Below are 19,780 nucleotides of genomic sequence, written 5' to 3' on the forward strand. Positions count from 1 at the left end.
TTGTGCCATAGACGACACTAAATAAAGATGTTTGAATCTTCTACGAATTCACGTTAGGTTTAGCATCAAATTCAGATATTAAAACACGCTGATGGTCATTAAGCTGATATATAATCTATTAATCGCCTGTTAGATCCGGTACGCAGTGTAATACACAACATATATATATATACTTACCACGACATGTACGTCCCTGTCTTAGGTGGTTCGCATGGAGATCCTTCTGATATCTGATCATAAACATAATAAAGCTGAATGATTGATTGATTTACCCAGTGAACTATATATATAATTATATGTAGTAAAGTACGTCCATGATTTAACCAATTCCGTTGATAATTTAGTAGTGTGCAACCTTAAAATACATATAATGTAGTTATCTCCCTTGTAAAGAGCTCTCATTCATTAAACGTCCGAAAACGCTTTTCAATAAACAACATGGGAAAGGAAAAGAAAAAGAAGAAAGAAAGACATCGTGATCGACATGCACACGGTTCTGGTAAACGGAAGAGGTACTATTTTGTTCCGTGTAACATTACGAGTTAATCTATTGTAATGTCGGGTTATCATATGACTTTCAGCACTACGTTCTGTTTTAGTCTAGTCGACTGACGGTAGGCTACTAAAATATATTAACGCACTTGAGATTTTCTATCGATGGACGATTGAATCAGACACTTAAGCTAATATATATGCTGACTTACATGTCATAATGTCGGCATTTAAGGGCTAATGCACGTCCGGTCCATCTTGGAATTTTGACATGTCAATATTAATGAAAAATAGCGAATATAAGCAACAATAGTATTTCTACGAATTCGCTAACCTAGTGTGCAGGCTACTGTTTTGGAAAGATATAGAGCAATGGAGGGTATTATCGTCAGGTTAAGTATGACTGCTTCATTACCAGTGAATACTGTTCATAAAAATAAAATAACTGTTGTAGGTTAAGTTTAGGCTAGTGTTGTGTTTACCTGAGTCTGACTTGTTGAGCGTTTATCACTTATACGAGGGAACATACTTTATTTGTATTTCCGGCCGAACAGAGGCCAGTTATCGTCAGGTGGAGGCAGTTATCGACGTCACCGTCAATATTTTCATGCGTTTTGAAATGTTTCTTGTTATAAACACAAAAAATATGTCTACGTTTAAAGAACATGCATTGATCAACAAAAAAATGCATTTAAACCGTTGCATCCGTGCAAATATCATTGTCGGAAATGTTTTGGGTTTCTGCATGTGCTGCCCGAGCTTTCAAGCACTTTGCAACAGTGAACATTACATTCAGCATTGATGTTACGTCTGATAATACAATATTACGATATCAATAAATATCAGATGAAACTTGGAAGACACAGATCAAATACTGATCTTTTAAAATTAAATCTTAAATTTAGAACAAACAATTGGGTCTTCTTAAAGACTAGGTTATTTATTTTGATTATGCAAAACTGACAATAACTGCCTCCAGTGTACCAAATTGTGGCAATTATCATCAGGCCGATTTACGGCATCGAAGAAGCCCGGATGTACATACAACGCGGGTCAACTTAGCAGACGCGGCGGAACTTCACATATATCAAAAACATTCCAATGTTTGCTTTCGCGATTTGGATATTGAAAGGAGAAAGATGATGCACTTACCTTATTAAGTGACGTAAGAACATCAGAAAATTATGACGTGAAGATTATTAAAATATCTAAACTTAAATATTATCTGTTTGGAAACTTTGTCTGAATGAAAATAAGGCCAGAAACGTTCTAAAAAATTACTGTATTTGTTCAATGAAAACTACAGCAATTTGACTTCAACATTTAATGAAATATTCAAAACTTTTGTAAAAACTGATGATAACTACAGCCTGACGATAATACCCTCCATTGCTCTACATGAAAAGCATCATTTAGGGCGAAAAAAGGGAAAAATAATTTTAAAAATCCAAGTTGTTACCATTAGTTAAAGTTAAAAAATGCACAAACATGACTTTTTCAAAGGCACAATTCCTGAAAATAACATGAGCATCATATGTAACTTTACAGGAATGCACATACAATTACTCCTATTTCACAAAATATTCTAGTAAATTTTGGTGGTATCTTATATAATTATCCAAAATACAAAAATGTAGTGTAAAAATAGATTTGGTGCTGGTGACCACTTCAAGTGTAAACTATAGGACCTGGATTGTGGATTTCTTAAGGGTCAAATCAAAACCTTTGTGAAGGAGGGAGTAGTGTAAAAGTAGAAAGTATAAGGTCCCCTTACTAGCTCAGGCTAGTGGGAATATTTCCCTTTAGCCAGTGTATCCATGCCATTTTTAATTTTCAGAAATATTAAAAATGACAGGGATACTGAAAAATGTGAAATACTTGGACAAGTTTAATGGGAAAATCTATGGCAAATGGAATTTGACACCTCTATATGTACTACATGTACTTTCCTTATCATCTATCAAAGAAAAAGAACACCAATATTCACACATACACTCCTCATAACCAACAACTTGTAAACATCTCTCACAGCAAATACTAGAATTAACACTGTACATGAAAACTTAGACTGAGGGGAACGCATAAATTCAACCACAGCAAAAGCAAATAGGACACTAGGTTTCTCTGACATAATATGAAGTCATTGTACATACTCGTCATACTGTTACACCACATTGGTATGACCACAGTTAGAGAAGCATCACCTGCATGAGATCCACACAAACAAGCACACAAAGACCAGCTTGAAACAATCCAACGCAAATCAGCTCGCTACATCTTCAACAATTACACAAACAGATCTCCAGGCACTTTTAACAACATGTTAAAGTCATTGCACTTGGATTCTCTAGAAAACAGACACACAATAGCTCGTCTAACACTCTTGTACAAAATAAAACCCTCCCATGTGTCTATTCCCACAGAACATATTTTAACACAATCTGACAGAAGAACACAAGGATCACATAAATTTGAACAAATACAAACACGTACAGACCTCTTTAAATACATGTACTTTCCACCAGCATCATTGACTAGAATTATCTCTGAACTGACATAGCCGCTACCAACACTCTATCTTCTTTCCAAAGCAGACTAGTTAAACATGTTCGCCAGCCTCTATAGTTAAGAAAAGTCTATCCTCTTCTTTTTAAATTGTACCAGCTGACTATTTTATATATAAGAAAAAATTCCCCCAAAAATATAAACTTTTCTGCAAATGTGCCCAGGAGAGATGTTATACAGACTTTCCTAAGAGTCTATTCCTTAAACGGAAGAAGAAGCCTAGTGGTACTGATGTTTGCCTTGCTAATGAAGGGTCGCTTGTTTGAGCCCCAGTGTGGGTATTCTTCGAATTCATTACTCCTTCCTTTATATTACAATAGTAGTTTAGGTGATTATGCTTTGTGTGAACTACCTAGCCTGTCACATGTACATTGTGTAATGTGTGTGCTGAAAGACAGTACTACCTGTCATTAGCTTTAGGTAGCTACCGTAGGTACATAAGTGCACATGTTAGAGGTAGTTCTCACAAATATCACAAAGCATGGTCACCTCAAATACTATACTGAGTTTAGTGAAGCCATATATACCCCTTATCATGTAATTTTTATTTTGTGTGTTGCAGGAGGGATGATTCAGACTCGTCAGATGAAGATTCACCATCAGATTCATCTGATGATTCTAGGTCACGATCCAGGTCACCCAGATACAGGGAAAGGTCGAGGTCACCACGGCACCAGAGACGGTCAAGGTCACCAAAATATCGCAGTAGGAAATACTCTTCAGATTCTGATTCCTCGTCTGATAAACGCTCATCATCGTCAAAGTCAAAGAAAAAATATGAAAAAAAATCTTCAAAGAGTTCAAAGAAAAAGGAGAGAGATGCAGCAGAAATAGAGGAGGAAAAGAGGTATTCTCAAGAATCTATCAAATAGCTCCACAGTATAAATTTGTCACATCTTTATGAAAACTTGAATACTGTATAAAATACAGGATATTAACCTGATATTATTCAACTAGGAATTGGTCAACAAAATATTAACAATTTACATTTAGTAGTAAATTTTCTTTAGTGTCTTATCTATCACAGTTGTTAACTAGATGTATAAGAATAAAAATACTATAGTTGTTCCAAAATTATTTGCGACTCTATGACCATAGTCAAAGATGTCAGATCATATGGGAAAAGTTGGGAAAAGCCATATCTTCATGAATCACCTAGTAGAGGTGAAACAGTACACTTTCAGCACGGTTCGGTACATATTGCTGTTATAGTGTTGACCGTTCAGTTTATTTTAAGATATATAAACCAAAATACAAATAGATGAATAGCTGATGTGGAATATATGTAAAACTAATTCGGCAAGTAGCTGCTGTTGCATCCTTTATCGGAAACCAAAATGTTTCTATACAGAAGATTGATAGTAAGCTGGGGAATCTCTTAGCACTAGTGCCATTTTCCCTGTAAAAAACATCTCTTAAATGTAAGGCCTCTTCTGATTGGGACTCATCAGATTTCCTTGACCAATCAAAAATCAGCTTTTACATAATATCGTCGGTCAACCTACCGCCGGCGCATAGTGAAATAGGCACCCATATAAAAATGTACCACTCGCATTGCATACCATTATTTGCCGTTGCTATACTGTCTACCTAACCAAAAGAAAAGTATTGCAGTTCAGTTACACCGCGGTAAACTGTTTCACCCCTATCACCTAGTCTGTAAGTCCCCGGCTATCAAAACTATTGAGCAAATAAAAAATGTTACTAAATCTACAATGCAAGTACCTCATTGAGTCTTTTTTCTACTTGAAACTCTAGGTCATAGTTTATGATATAATAGATATGGTTTTCAAGGTTCTAGAAACCATAAAAGAAAAAAATATACTGGCTTTATGTTACTGACTTTTCTTGTTGTAGACAACAGAAGGAATTGATAAAGGCTCTAGAAACTCCAGAGGAGAAACGAGCTCGGAGACTGGGTAAAAAAGAGGCTAAGGAGAGAAGACGGAAGGAAAAAATGGGCTGGGACAAAGATTACCTGGTAAAATAAATGTCCTGTGTGGTCAGTTTGTACAGTAGACTCATCATTGATCTCTGTCCTGTGTGGTCAGTTTGTACAGTAGACTCACCATTGATCTCTGTCCTGTGTGGTCACCTTGTCAGTTTGTACAGTAGACTCATCATTGATCTCTGTCCTGTGTGGTCAGTTTGTACAGTAGACTCACCATTGATCTCTGTCCTGTGTGGTCAGTTTGTATACTGTAAACGTACTTATTTTAGCGGTAATCATATTTTAGCGCTTTTCGCGCTAGCATTAGTGCGCGAATTTATGTGCAGCGCTAATATATGTGCAGTGCTAAATTTTGTATCTAGTAAGTGTGCATACATTACGTGAAATAACTAGCTATGTTTTGCTAGTAATCCAATACGATCTATCTCCCGTGGTGTGAACCAGTTATTTGACATCAAACACAACGTACAATGCTTATCAATCGATGTTTATTTTATTCACAAAAACACAAAATGATAAATACAACACTACGCAAACACTGTCTCTGTTAACAGTTCATATGGCAGTAATTAGGGTATAAGCCGCAAGGCTATAGGGCCTACAGTTCAGTCACGGATTTTATGAATAGCTCCCAGTATGCCGCTTTTGTCCCAACCACGCATGACTGCATCTTTCTTCACCGACTGAAAGGACGAAACCATCCAACCAGCATGGAGGGGTTTCAGGGTGGTAAGCTTGAGATCCACATTTACTGAATCGATCGGTCCACCAGTCTTGAGCAAACCATCCACACTGTCCGCGTACCAGTTTTGAAAACACGTTTTTACAGATCTTTTAAAGTCATTGTTTCCGGAAACGTCTAACGGTTGTAATTCCCCCGTACAAGATGCAGGGACATACCGAATACACGTTTTCTTTTTTGAGAACTTGGTGGAGTTTTAGTAATCTCATTGTTGGCTAATACAATATTTTCTGCATCGGCCTGACAGTTTGCTAACCGTGGATCGGGTAACATCGACGACAGAGGTGGCGAATCCACAGCGGATATTAACCAACGTTTCAGCATGATAGATAGTTATAAACTGACCAAACACACCAATACAACTAGTATACAATGTATCTATAGATTTATTCAGTAAAAACAACTCACAATTAAACTGTAGTCAGTGCGACCTGCCAGGCCCTATCGCTGACAATGTACAAATCTATTTTTAGTAACAGGGTGTTTTCCCAAAGTACAGTCGATTCCAGAAAAGCGTAGATGCGCTAATTCATGATTGCGCGAATATGTCGCTGGTGGTGGTTTGCGCAAAAATATGAGTGCGCTAATATAAGTACGTTTACAGTAGTAGACTCACCATTGATCTCTGCCCTGTGTGGTCAGATTGTACAGTAGACTCACCATTGACCCCTGTCCTGTGTGGTCAGTTTGTACAGTAGACTCACCATTGATCTCTGTCCTGTGTGGTCACCTTGTCAGTTTGTACAGTAGACTCACCATTGATCTGTGTCCTGTGTGGTCAGTTTGTACAGTAGACTCACCATTGATCTCTATCCTGTGTGGTCACCTTGTCAGTTTGTACATTAGACTCATCATTGACCCCTGTCCTGTGTGGTCACCTTGTCAGTTTGTACAGTAGACTCACCATTGATCCCTGTCCTGTGTGGTCACCTTGTCAGTTTGTACATTAGACTCATCATTGATCTCACTATGGTTGCCTTATTGTTACTGATTTCTGTATACTTCAGGGTTACACCAATGCTGACAATCCATTTGGAGACGAACACTTACTTGATACATTCACTTGGGGAAAGAAATTGGAAAAGGAAGGAAAGAAAAATCTGACAAAGGATGAAATTCAGCACCTTCACAAACAGAAAATGGAGGAGAGTAGAGTATGTAGAATTTTAGAATTGAAATTTAACAGATTTTTGGATAATAACAGGTGCTTTCTTAATATATATGTATAATGAACTTTTCTGTAATTACAGTAGTGGTTGTCTTCATAAGTAATGCTTCTCTTATAATTACAGAATGCTTTATTGGTACATACATGTATTGACATTTTCTCAAGTCAGTGCACACTCAAACTGTTACTGATCAATCAAAGAAAAAAATGATATTTACAAACGATTAACGTAAGAATACAAGTAACTGTGCATTGTCTGTAACAATTCTGTGTAATCCTCTATCCCCTGGATACATATAGTAGGGAAATCACTTTCGAAAAGTTTATTTCTTCCTTACTTCTGGAAAACAAGCAATAAACATTACATTATTTTTATTTCATTTCAGCGTGAACTCGAAAAGGTGAAGAAAAGAAGACTGGAAAGGGAAAAAGAAGATGAAGAAAGGGAAAAAGAGAGAGTAAGTTTTTAATATCGATAAAGATCAACTGGTTTTATGTCAAAGAGTTATCTACCTTGATAAGCTTTAAAGGTTTAGGAATACCTTCTGATAGTGATTATGAAAAACTGATGTAGAGTCAATCCTTTTTGTGAATACGCCAGAAGCAGAAACATTTTGGTAACTTATATATCTAATTAGGGTCTAATAGACTGAGGGAAAGAGATCTTGTCTAAAATAAAGAGGGGCTGAAAATCTTACTATGAAAACATAACGTTTCATGACCTCATGTAAACATCTGATATAGGTACAATATCTTCGTTTTTATGTGATAGACATTCATTTTCCATTCAAATTTCAATTTAATACTTGAATTTGTGAAGAATTTTGCAGATTAATGCCAATATGTGAGGCTCCCATGCTCTGGTTGATACACTTTGAATTATTGAATATACATTGCTGTTTTTCTTCAAATTATCTTGGGAATTTGATGTGTGTATTTCTTGTTGTTTTTAGGAGATGATGCAGAGAGAAAAGGAAGTGGAATACTTCAGAGAATGGGAGAAACAGGAAGACAATGTATGTATTCATCCCTTACAAAATAATGTGGCTGGTCTTCACTCTCGCACTCTTCAAATTATCATTAGTATATAATTTTTCAAACTTTTCTTGAGATTTTTGTTGTAGAAACAATAACTGTTTGTTGTAATTTGAAGTGACATGCTTGATAAAATTAAAATTTTACTTCACATGATGTTTATATATCCTGAAGACTAACAAACAACAATTAATAGTTAAATTGTTTCTTTTCTAGTTTCACTTGAACCAAGCAAAGATGAGATCCAAGATCAGGATTCAGGATGGACGAGGTATGTTTTAAATACTTTTTTGGATAGACACAAAGATAGAGTAGACATCTATTGAAACAACACATCAATATTTCTTGTTATGTACAATGGAGTTTTTATGTTTGATTTTATATTTGCATTTAATAAGGATCTCTTATGAAATCACTAGTTAGGCTAAACTGATTGAGTTTTTAGTTATCATTCTGGTTAAATACTTGACATAAGGTTTTGATTTTTAATATCATGATTAAATGTTTAAAATCTGAACTACCTTATACTTGACAGCCAAACCCATTGACTTGCTGGCCAAGTATATCAATGCAGAAGATGATGATCTGGCAATTGAAATGCACGAGCCTTATACCTACCTCTATGTAAGTATACTTCCTCAGACTGTACATATCTACCTTGTCTATAGCCTAACGTTAGCTTTACCTTGTTATTGATACAGGGCCTGATTAACCTTGACCTTGCTATCTATACAGAGCCTGACTAACCTTGACCTTGCTATCTATACAGGGCCTGATTAACCTTGACCTAGCTATTTATACAGGGCCTGACTAACCGTGACCTTGCTATCTATACAGGGCCTGATTAACCTTGACCTAGCTATTTATACAGGACCTGACTAACCTTGACCTTGCTATCTATACAGGACCTGACTAACCGTGACCTAGCTATCTATGCAGGGCCTGACTAACCTTGACCTTGCTATCTATACAGGGCCTGACTAACCTTGACATTGCTATCTGTACAGGGACTGACTTACCTTGACCTTGCTATCTGTACAGGGCCTGACTAACCTTGACCTTGCTATCAATACTGGACCTGACTAACATTGACCTTGCTATCTATACAGGGCACGAATAACCTTGACTTTGTTATTTATTTAGGGCCTAACAATCCCTGACCTTGATGATCTCCTGGAGGACATCAAGGTATACCTGGAGTTGGAGGAAGGGAAGAATGCTGACTACTGGCGTGACATCATCACAGTCACAAAAGATGAACTCAGTAAACTGAAGAAACTTGATACAAGTCAGAGAGGTGATTATTTCCAAAATCTGTTTAATCCAACAAAATGTTTAATTCTTTGGGGTTCACACATTAAATTATCATTATATTCAGGAGCCAGTATCATTGCAGATGTTCAAATCAAATTTTGAAATATTTGTTTGTAAATACATGAAGCATTTGAATACAATACCGTAATAATCAAAGAATATTTTTTCCTGTTTTTTTTTCTATACTTTGTAGTACATGTATATATATATTTTTCATAAAAATAGAATTTGAAGTGTCATGCTAGTTAACCTTTGACTTTACATTGTAAAATACCAATTGGAAATTCCAACTTGAATGATAAGTTATTAATATGACCGAATTACCAGGGGGGATATTCGGTTTTAATCAATCTAATAATCGTTTATGAGAGGTGTTCTGATAATTAATAATGATGTTGGTTGGCATCACTTCCTCTGGTTGATGTGAAGCATTACAAGAGATAATGTGTGATTTGGTACTAAATTAGTATAATTTTTTCCGGACAGAATTTCATGACAGACGTGAGGGCATCAATGAATCGGTCAATGTAGAAGTGGCTGGTATCTTCAAAGGCAAGACAACTAATCAGCTGGTAGCTCTAGAGGTTCAGATGAAAAACAAACTGAAGGGAGGCGAGGGTGTAGACGTAGGTCTGTATACCCACATTCTTTATTACAAGATGTATAATACAATTGTAACATCTATAGTAATGCTATTGATGTGAAGTACAACATCGTCCAGTTAGTAAACATACTGAGCTTATCAGTATCGTCAAAACGTCATGTCAGATGATCTACTAGACATACCATTATCGTCACAACGTCATGTCAGATGATCTACTGGATATACCAGTATCGTCACAACATCATGTCAGATGACCTACTGGACATATCAGTATCGTCACGTCATTTCAGATGATCTACTGGACATACCAGTATCGTCATGAAGTCATGTCAGATGATCTACTGGAGTGACATACCAGTATCGTCATGAAGTCATGTCAGATGATCTACTGGAGTGACATACCAGTATCGTCATGAAGTCATGTCAGATGACCTACTGGACATACTAGTATCGTCATGAAGTCATGTCAGATGATCTACTGGACATACCAGTATCGTCATGAAGTCATGTCAGATGATCTACTGGACATACCAGTATCGTCACAACGTCATGTCAGATGATCTACTGGACATACCAGTATCGTCATGAAGTCATGTCAGATGACCTACTGGACATACTAGTATCGTCACAACATCATGTCAGATGACCTACTGGACATATCAGTATCGTCATGAAGTCATGTTAGATGATCTACTGGATATACCAGTATCATCATGAAGTCATGTCAGATGACCTGGATATACCAGTATCGTCATGAAGTCATGTCAGATGACCTACTGGACATACCAGTATCGTCATGAAGTCATGTCAGATGACCTATTGCTATCAAGCTTTGTTCTTTGTTGTGCATGATGCAAGATATTTTTCCTTCAAATGCTAATCCTCCTAAATGCTCCACAGAGGAGAGTGGTAGGGCTATAATTCCCTAAATACCCAGTAAATGAATTTAGAATAGATCAGCCACAGAATTTCAGCCTGTGTTTTTGATTTTAAACAAATCTGAGAGCAGACAATAATTTCTACTACTGCGACTTTGATTTGTAAATTACTGTCTGATTTCAAACAAATTTGGTATATAGTTGAATAATTACAGTAAAACGTAACTTCATTTCAAGACAGTTGTATACAGGGTAAATCATACTTAATGTTTTTATTTAAGGTTACTGGGAATCCCTGCTTCAGCAACTTAAAGCTCACATAGCGAGAACGAGGCTGCGGGAGCGTCACCAGGATGTTCTGAGACAGAAGCTCTTCAAGCTCAAACAGGAGGTACATGCTGACAGAGTAACAAACAAAAGCAAGAGAGTTTGACATACTATATTACATATTGATCCATATGAATTTCACACTATCGCTGTAGAATTACTATACATTTTTTATATGTGGTAATTTGTACTGGTGTGGAAATTTCTATTTAGATTTACTTACTTGAAATAGGTCTCGGTATTAAATAATTACTCTTTCCATGTCTGTAACACTCTGGTTGGACTTTGCATTCAGGTTTTTTTCTAAGATACAAATGTATTTATTTTAGAATAATGATACATTGTTGTATTTTGATCTAAATATTGATATAAATACCAATAACAAGTATTTCAAATTTCGGACATGATTTGAACTTCAGTTAGACTCTGTTCATTCCATCAGGGAAGCAGGGATGTACGTTTCACTCATGTTTAAATTAGAATATCAGTGTATACCATGGGTACATACCAGTATGACAAAATCTCTTAAATGCTAGTTTACATATGTCACTTGATTTTTTGTTAAAATTTCCTTTGTAGCAAGGAATAGAATCCCAACCCCTATTTCCTTCTGCCACTGGTACGGAGAGTTCTGCATCAAGGGAAAGCACTCCGCGTCCTGAGACTACAATGGCACCACCTGAAGTGAAAGTAAAACAGGAAGAGATACAAGAGGAGTCTGAAGCTGGCCCTAGTGGGGAGGCAGCAGATGAAGATGAGGAGGATGAGGGGGAGAAGTATGTGTAATGAGGGGATGGCAACTGGGATTCGATAATAATTCATGGAATAGCTACATCTCTTTGTCTTTTATGTCAAAACATACCATTCATAGGAATGTCTTCTAGTTCTGTGACTTTTGTAAATTAATTAAAGATATCGGGTAACTACAGCCGAGATATAATTCTAGATCTAGATCTTACCAAAGATCTGATACTTCATGTTCAATGTGGTCTATGGGTGTAATTAGTTAAAAACATCAGAACATGGAACCATTGAACTCTATTTGTGGAGGCATACACTGGTGTTAATGTTTAACTGGGTGATAAGTTCGGCTTAGATTCTTTTTCTTCTGCACTATAAAAATGGTAAAATTCCAAGATGATCAAAAGGTCACTACATGGGTTCACTAATAACAACAAATGAAATACAAAATAATGATGTTTTTTTTATTACATTCCTGATGTTCCTCTTGTATTACAGTAAGATTATATTGCTTGTTGACAGTGAGGATGATGAGGCTGTTATCACTGAGGAGGACTTGGAAGAGCAGGCTTATGTAGATTACGAGGCAGGGAAGTACTCGCCTAAACTCCTACGATTTAATGATCTGGAGATTGATACAGTTGTGTATGATCCTACTGACGACATGAAGAAACTGGAATTGGCCAGACAGCAAGTCAGAACACTGGGTCAAGTTAGGGTAGGTTCCTGTACTCATACTCCCAACACAGATCACAGGATCAAGTTAGGATAGGTTCCAGTTCTCATACTCCAACACAGATCACAGGGTCAATTTAGGGTAGGTTCCTGTTCTCATACTCCAACACATGTCACAGGGTCAAGTTAGGGTAGGTTCCTGTACTCATACTCCAACACAGATCACAGGGTCAAGTTAGGGTAGGTTCCTGTTCTCATACTCCAACACAGATCACAGGGTCAAGTTAGGGTAGGTTCCTGTTGTCATACTCCAACACAGATCACTGGGTCAAGTTAGGGTAGGTTCCTGTTCTCATACTCCAACACAGAACACTGGGTCAAGTTAGGGTAGGTTCCTGTTCTCATACTCCAACACAGATCACAGGGTCAAGTTAGGGTAGGTTCCTGTACATATACTCCAACACAGATCACAGGGTCAAGTTAGGGTAGGTTCCTGTTCTCATACTCCAACACAGATCACAGGGTCAAGTTAGGGTAGGTTCCTGTTGTCATACTCCAACACAGATCACAGGGTCAAGTTAGGGTAGGTTCCTGTTCTCGTACTCCAACACAGATCACAGGGTCAAGTTAGGGTGGGTTCCTGTTGTCATACTCCAACACAGATCACTGGGTCAAGTTAGGGTAGGTTCCTGTTGTCGTACTCCAACACAGATCACTGGGTCAAGTTAGGGTAGGTTCCTGTTCTCGTACTCCAACACAGATCACAGGGTCAAGTTAGGATAGGTTCCTGTACTCATACTCCAACACAGATCACAGGGTCAAGTTAGGGTAGGTTCCTGTTCTCGTACTTCAATACAGATTACAGGGTCAAGTTAGGGTAGGTTCCTGTTCTCATACTCCAACACAGATCACAGGGTCAAGTTAGGGTAGGTTCCTGTACTCATACTCCAACACAGATCACAGGGTCAAGTTAGGGTAGGTTCCTGTTCTCATACTAAAACACAGAACACAGGGTCAAGTTAGGGTAGGTTCCTGTTCTCATACTAAAACACAGAACACAGGGTCAAGATAGGGTAGGTTCCTGTTCTCATACTAAAACACAGAACACAGGGTCAAGTTAGGGTAGGTTCCTGTTCTCATACTAAAACACAGAACACAGGGTCAAGTTAGGGTAGGTTCCTGTTCTCATACTAAAACACAGAACACAGGGTCAAGATAGGGTAGGTTCCTGTTCTCATACTAAAACACAGAACACAGGGTCAAGTTAGGGTAGGTTCCTGTTCTCGTACTCCAACACAGACCACAGGGTCAAGTTAGGGTAGGTTCCTGTTCTCGTACTCCAACACATGTCACAGGGTCAAGTTAGGGTAGGTTCCTGTACTCATACTCCAACACAGATCACAGGGTCAAGTTAGGGTAGGTTCCTGTACTCATACTCCAACACAGATCACAGGGTCAAGTTAGGATAGGTTCCTGTACTCATACTCCAACACATGTCACAGGGTCAAGTTAGGATAGGTTCCTGTTCTCATACTCCAACACATGTCACAGGGTCAAGGTTAGAGTAGGTTCCTGTTCTTGTACTCAAACATGGGTCAAGTTAGGGTAGGTTACTTTCCCATAAGACCATTCAAGGAAGTATACGAAAGCGGTTTTTATAGAAAAATATAAGGCATGACGCCAAAACAGATTGCTTTTTTTGGCGATATATAGAGATGGCCTTTATGGCAGGTTAAATCGTTCACTTGGGTAACTTATAGTTAGAGTAGTGATTATTTAGACAGTACAATACAGTGTAATAGTTTAAAATATAATAGTTTACAGTATTATAATAGTTTACAGTGTAATAGTTTACAGTGTACTAGTTACAGTGTAATAGTTTACAGTGTAATAGTTTACAGTGTAATAGTTTACAGTGTAATAGTTTACAGTGTAATAGTTAAGTGTAATAGTTTACAGTGTAATAGTTTACAGTGTAATAGTTTACAGTGTAATAGTTAAGTGTAATAGTTTACAGTGTAATAGTTTACAGTGTAATAGTTTACAGTGTAATAGTTAACAGTGTAATAGTTTACAGTGTAATAGTTTACAGTGTAATAGTTAACAGTGTAATAGTTTACAGTGTAATAGTTTACAGTGTAGTAGTTAGAGTGTAATAGTTTAAAATATAATTGTTTACAGTATAATAGTTTACAGTGTAATAGTTAACAGTGTAATAGTGGTGTAATAGTTTACAGTGTAATAGTTTAGTGTAATAGTTACAGTGTAATAGTTTATAGTGTTATAGTTAACAGTGTAATAGTTCAGTGTAATAGTGGTGTAATAGTTTACAGTGTAATCGTGGTGTAATAGTTTACAGTGTAATAGTTCAGTGTAATAGTTTACAGTGTAATAGTTTACAGTGTTATAGTTAACAGTGTAATAGTTCAGTGTAATAGTGGTGTAATAGTTTACAGTGTAATAGTTTAGTGTAATAGTTACAGTGTAATAGTTTATAGTGTAATTATAGTTTTTAGTGTAATTACAGTTTACAGTGTAATCGTGGTGTAATAGTTTACAGTGTAATAGTTAACAGTGTAATAGTTAACAGTGTAATAGTTTACAGTGTAATAGTTTACAGTGTTATAGTTAACAGTGTAATAGTTCAGTGTAATAGTTTACAGTGTAATAGTTCAGTGTAATAGTTTACAGTGTATTAGTTTGTGTTAATCTATGTTGTGTACCTCAAGTTATAAACATATGGTATAACCGTGCTAACTGACCTACAAAATTTACCTATGAATCCCACTATTTCATGACTTTTGGGTCATAAGAATCACCTGCATTCTGATATGAACCGTAATCACCTGCATCTGTACTTGAAAATCTTATTTGAGGACTAAATGTCTTTAACAAAGGCTGACTTCCAACCTATGAGAATAGCGGGTTTTATTACATTTTTACCAGTGAAATATCAAAAATTATTCATTCTATAAAAGTGATATTTTTCACTAGTGAAAAATATCACTTTTGCTGATTTGACAAATCAAATTAATGATTAGAAAATACTAAAATAATTGACCAATCAGAAAGCCCGACATATATGTCAGCACCTGGACAGGGGGAACTACTTTTTTTGTTTACATTAGGCCTAGTTAGCATACGGGGTAGGTTTTTCGTTGATAAAAAATGTAATAAACAGAATATCTAACAGTGTCTTCAGTAATACCAAATATATTTCACTCGTGAGGCTAATTTTTTGATATTTTTCACTCGTGCTGCGCACTCGTGAAAAATATCAAAATATTAGCCCCACTCGTGAAATATATTTGGTATTACTGAAGACACTGTTAGATATCCTCTATACATTTGCAGCCAAAATTTTGTTCGTTATTTCATTTCAAATATTTTATCAAATTATAATTCATACAGAATAACACAGGGTAATAAGGTCTGTTAATCTATGTGACTTACCTCTGATTATAAACTTGTCTCATAAATAAGGTTTAATAAGAATTCAGTATCAGGCTATACCTATACAAACCCTCTCCCTATTTAGTGTGTTATACTAAACTGTAATATTGAAATTTCCATAAGACATCTCCCCCACTCAGTGAAGTGGCATGAAATCATTGTACATATTATTGTATTCATCAGTTTTGTTACCATATTAAGGTGATACTTTTTCACTACAGTCATTATCATGTATTTCAGTTGGATGGAGAGACGGAGTTTGAAAAGAAAGCTAGGGAGGGGATGAATGATGAGGAGGCTCAGTTCAGTGTGGAGGTGGCCCTTGACCAGCAGGCCTTCCTTTGGTCAGACAAGTACAGGCCTCGTAAACCTCGCTTCTTCAACAGAGTTCATACGGTAAGTTAGACATCAACTTCCACTCTTGATGGTGTATCTAGGATCAGCTAGCTATATATATAGCTGGGACTGTACTGATGTGAAATTAAGAATATCGGCAGACAACAATTTCCAAAATTTGATATTAAAACTTAAACATTGGTTATAATATAAGATCACCATATTGGAGTATCACTACATGTACTTCATATTTGTACATCAAAAGTTATTAAGCATTGATCGAAATGTTTGGTAGTTTTCATGTACATTGTATTTTGAAATATGCTCAATGTTTTTTTCTCAAAATGTGAACAAAATAACAACCATTCACAAGATTTACTGTCAGAGCAAGTTTTAATGACATTTTGTGCACCATCAAGTATAAGTTCCATATCTATTGATTTATTTTCTAGGGCTTTGAATGGAACAAATACAACCAGACTCATTACGACATTGACAACCCGCCTCCAAAGATTGTTCAAGGTTACAAGTTCAATGTAAGTGTTACCATGTTAATAAAAACAGTAGTCATCTTACATATCTGTGCTTTTTATAACGGAAGTTATATCCAGTAGATTAAGGACCCTGATGGTTGTTAATATAGTAAACTTATTTAATACATGTGTATTAAGGCAGTGTATCAATGATAAAATGCAGCATTCAAATTTTGCCATATCTCACTATTAAATGTACATGTATTTTTCCTCCATAGTATGACATTTCTATACTAACCGCTTTTGTTTTGTCTGTTGTAGATTTTCTACCCTGATCTGATAGATAAGACCGAGACTCCCCAGTACACTCTGGTAAGTAGACATAAACCTAGACTTCTGTGTGATTTCTGGTCAGTATCCTCTAAACCTAGACTTCTATGTGATTTCTGGTCAGTATCCTCTAAACCTAGACTTGTATGTGATTTCTGGTCAGTATCCTCTAAACCTAGACTTCTGTGTGATTTCTGGTCAGCATCCTCTAAACCTAGACTTGTATGTGATTTCTGGTCAGTATCCTCTAAACCTAGACTTGTATGTGATTTCTGGTCAGTATCCTCTAAACCTAGACTTCTGTGTGATTTCTGGTCAGCATCCTCTAAACCTAGACTTGTATGTGATTTCTGGTCAGCATCCTCTAAACCTAGACTTGTATGTGATTTCTGGTAAGTAGACATAAACCTAGACTTGTATGTGATTTCTGGTCAGCATCCTCTAAACCAAGACTTGTATGTGATTTCTTGTCAGCATCCTCTAAACCTAGACTTGTATGTAATTTCTGGTCAGCATCCTCTAAACCTAGACTTCTGTGTGATTTCTGGTCAGCATCCTCTAAACCTAGACTTCTATGTGATTTCTTGTCTGACAGTATCCTCTAAACCTAGACTTGTATGTGATTTCTGGTCAGTATCCTCTAAACCTAGACTTGTATGTGATTTCTGGTCAGTATCCTCTAAACCTAGACTTCTATGTGATTTCTGGTCAGTATCCTCTCTTGACTCTATCTCCACTACCCTATCTATAGGTTTCATCGCCCCATTTACTGGTTAGTTGGTAATATTTGCAGTCATTAAGATGTTGCAAACATTAGTGATTATGCTACCTTTCATGTTGGCTTTGTTCACTGTTGCTGGTATGTTTCACTTTTGTTACTTGTTACAGACACCTATCGAAGGAGATAAAGACTTTGCTACACTCAAATTTCATGCTGGTCCCCCTTATGAGGTAAGTTATTTTTCATCATTGACAAATTTTTTTTTGGGGGGGGGGGGTTGTGTTTCTGGGAGGGAGAATTGTCTGTCATATCAGTACATAGTATATACATTATATTTTCCTCAATGACACAGCTAGGGTACCTCTACTGAATCTGATGTAGATTTTATACTTCAGTAGCTTTACACATATAAGGGTAAGAAGAAATGTTTCATCTTTATCTGGGTGACTACAATGTTAGCTGCCTAGGGTTAAACTAGGCGTTTCTCTACTGAATTAATGTTGTGAATGTGGACGGGGACTCCTGCTATACTCTTCTGTAAAATGATGAAAGGGTCTCACCCCTTCTTGTATTGGGTCGGGAGTTGTTTTCTTCATACCTTGGTAGCGGTAAGTGCTAATAATGGTAATGAATGAACAAAGGAATTGGAATGTTATCCACACAATATGTGTTAGTCAGTCATCTGTTTGTGGTGGTTAAACCACTTTTGGTGTTGCACCATCGGTTGATACATGGAAACTGAATTATGGTTAGAGAAAACAATAATATAGTCCATGTATATCATAAAGTTGTTTAAGCATCCCAATCAATTAACCTGATTTGTACTGTCTGAATTGGACAGATGCATTATTCCTTAAAATATTTTTGATTTTTTTTTTCTCTTCAGAAAATGTCAGATTTAGATTACACAATGTTTTCTCAAAAAACTTTAACTGTGGAAGATAAACAAATGTTTCTTTTCTTTTTGTGATATTTGGCGGCCACAATTAGATTTAATTATGTGATTTGAAATATAATCAGAATTATTGATGGAAATCAGTATTGATATAAAGTGTGTGTAAATATGTTTACATTTCTTTCTTTCAGGATATTGCCTTCAAAATTGTAAACAGAGAATGGGAATATTCCTACAAACATGGATTTCGGTGCCAGTTTCAAAACAACATCTTCCAACTGTGGTTCCATTTTAAGCGTTACAGATACAGGAGATGAGGACACATATTTCTGATCTAGGAAATAAATTTATAAATATAACATGGAGTCAGGACAGAGAATATCTACAGTTGTTGTACACTACTCAGTACACTCTACTTAACATAAACAAAGCCACACTTTCAGCGTGTGTTTCGATCAATAATCTCAAAGGTAATCTTTGAACAACAGTGGAAGGAAGAGGTGAGAAACAGTGGTGTACAAATACAGGGAAGTAATAGTCACAGCATTTCTACTGTATATATATACTGAGTAAACTCTGTGATTTATCTCTGTATGACAGAGTATGTAATGAGAAAATTATGTTTGATGTGTGTAGAAGCTGTTAAGTATGTAAATTTAGTTGGAGTTGTTACACCAACTGTATAGGTACATAGTGTACGTGTGGACCTAACTCCAGCTAGCGGAAGCTGTTAAGTATGTGGATTGAGTGGAAGTTGTTAGTGTGTACATGTGGAACTAGTGGAAGTTGTTTGTGTGTACATGTGGAACTAGTGGAAGTTGTTAATGTGTACATGTACGCGTGGATCTTGCGGAAGTTGTTAAGGGTGTGGATCTAGCAGAATCTGTATGGTGTAGAAGAATGTGGTAATGTTTCAATATTTTGCAAAAATGAGATATTAATTAATGAAAAAATGTGAAAAATGATAATGTCAAGGTACGATTGAATCATATTGTAATGCTGTTTTATGATATGCATTACAAGAGAAAATAAAAAAAAGGCAACTCTATCTTTGGTTAAGCTCATTCTTACAATACATTG

General features: G+C 36.4%; 1 protein-coding gene across 1 annotated transcript; it reads left to right on the forward strand.

The window, feature by feature from the left end:
• Nucleotides 1-405: 405 nt before the first annotated feature.
• Nucleotides 406-19,748, forward strand: LOC117334270 (cactin-like). The gene is made up of 18 exons (XM_033893782.1): nt 406-512; nt 3,620-3,904; nt 4,915-5,038; nt 6,758-6,904; nt 7,305-7,376; nt 7,872-7,934; nt 8,170-8,224; nt 8,489-8,577; nt 9,097-9,250; nt 9,754-9,897; nt 11,031-11,140; nt 11,656-11,852; nt 12,340-12,535; nt 16,186-16,341; nt 16,734-16,817; nt 17,076-17,126; nt 17,973-18,035; nt 18,892-19,748. The coding sequence occupies exons 1-18, from the start codon at nt 439-441 to the stop codon at nt 19,015-19,017; spliced, it is 2,190 nt and encodes a 729-aa protein (XP_033749673.1). The 5' UTR covers nt 406-438; the 3' UTR covers nt 19,018-19,748.
• Nucleotides 19,749-19,780: the final 32 nt, after the last annotated feature.

This window comes from Pecten maximus, chromosome 9 (assembly GCF_902652985.1).
Source record: "Pecten maximus chromosome 9, xPecMax1.1, whole genome shotgun sequence".
Taxonomy (NCBI): Eukaryota; Metazoa; Mollusca; class Bivalvia; order Pectinida; family Pectinidae; genus Pecten; species Pecten maximus.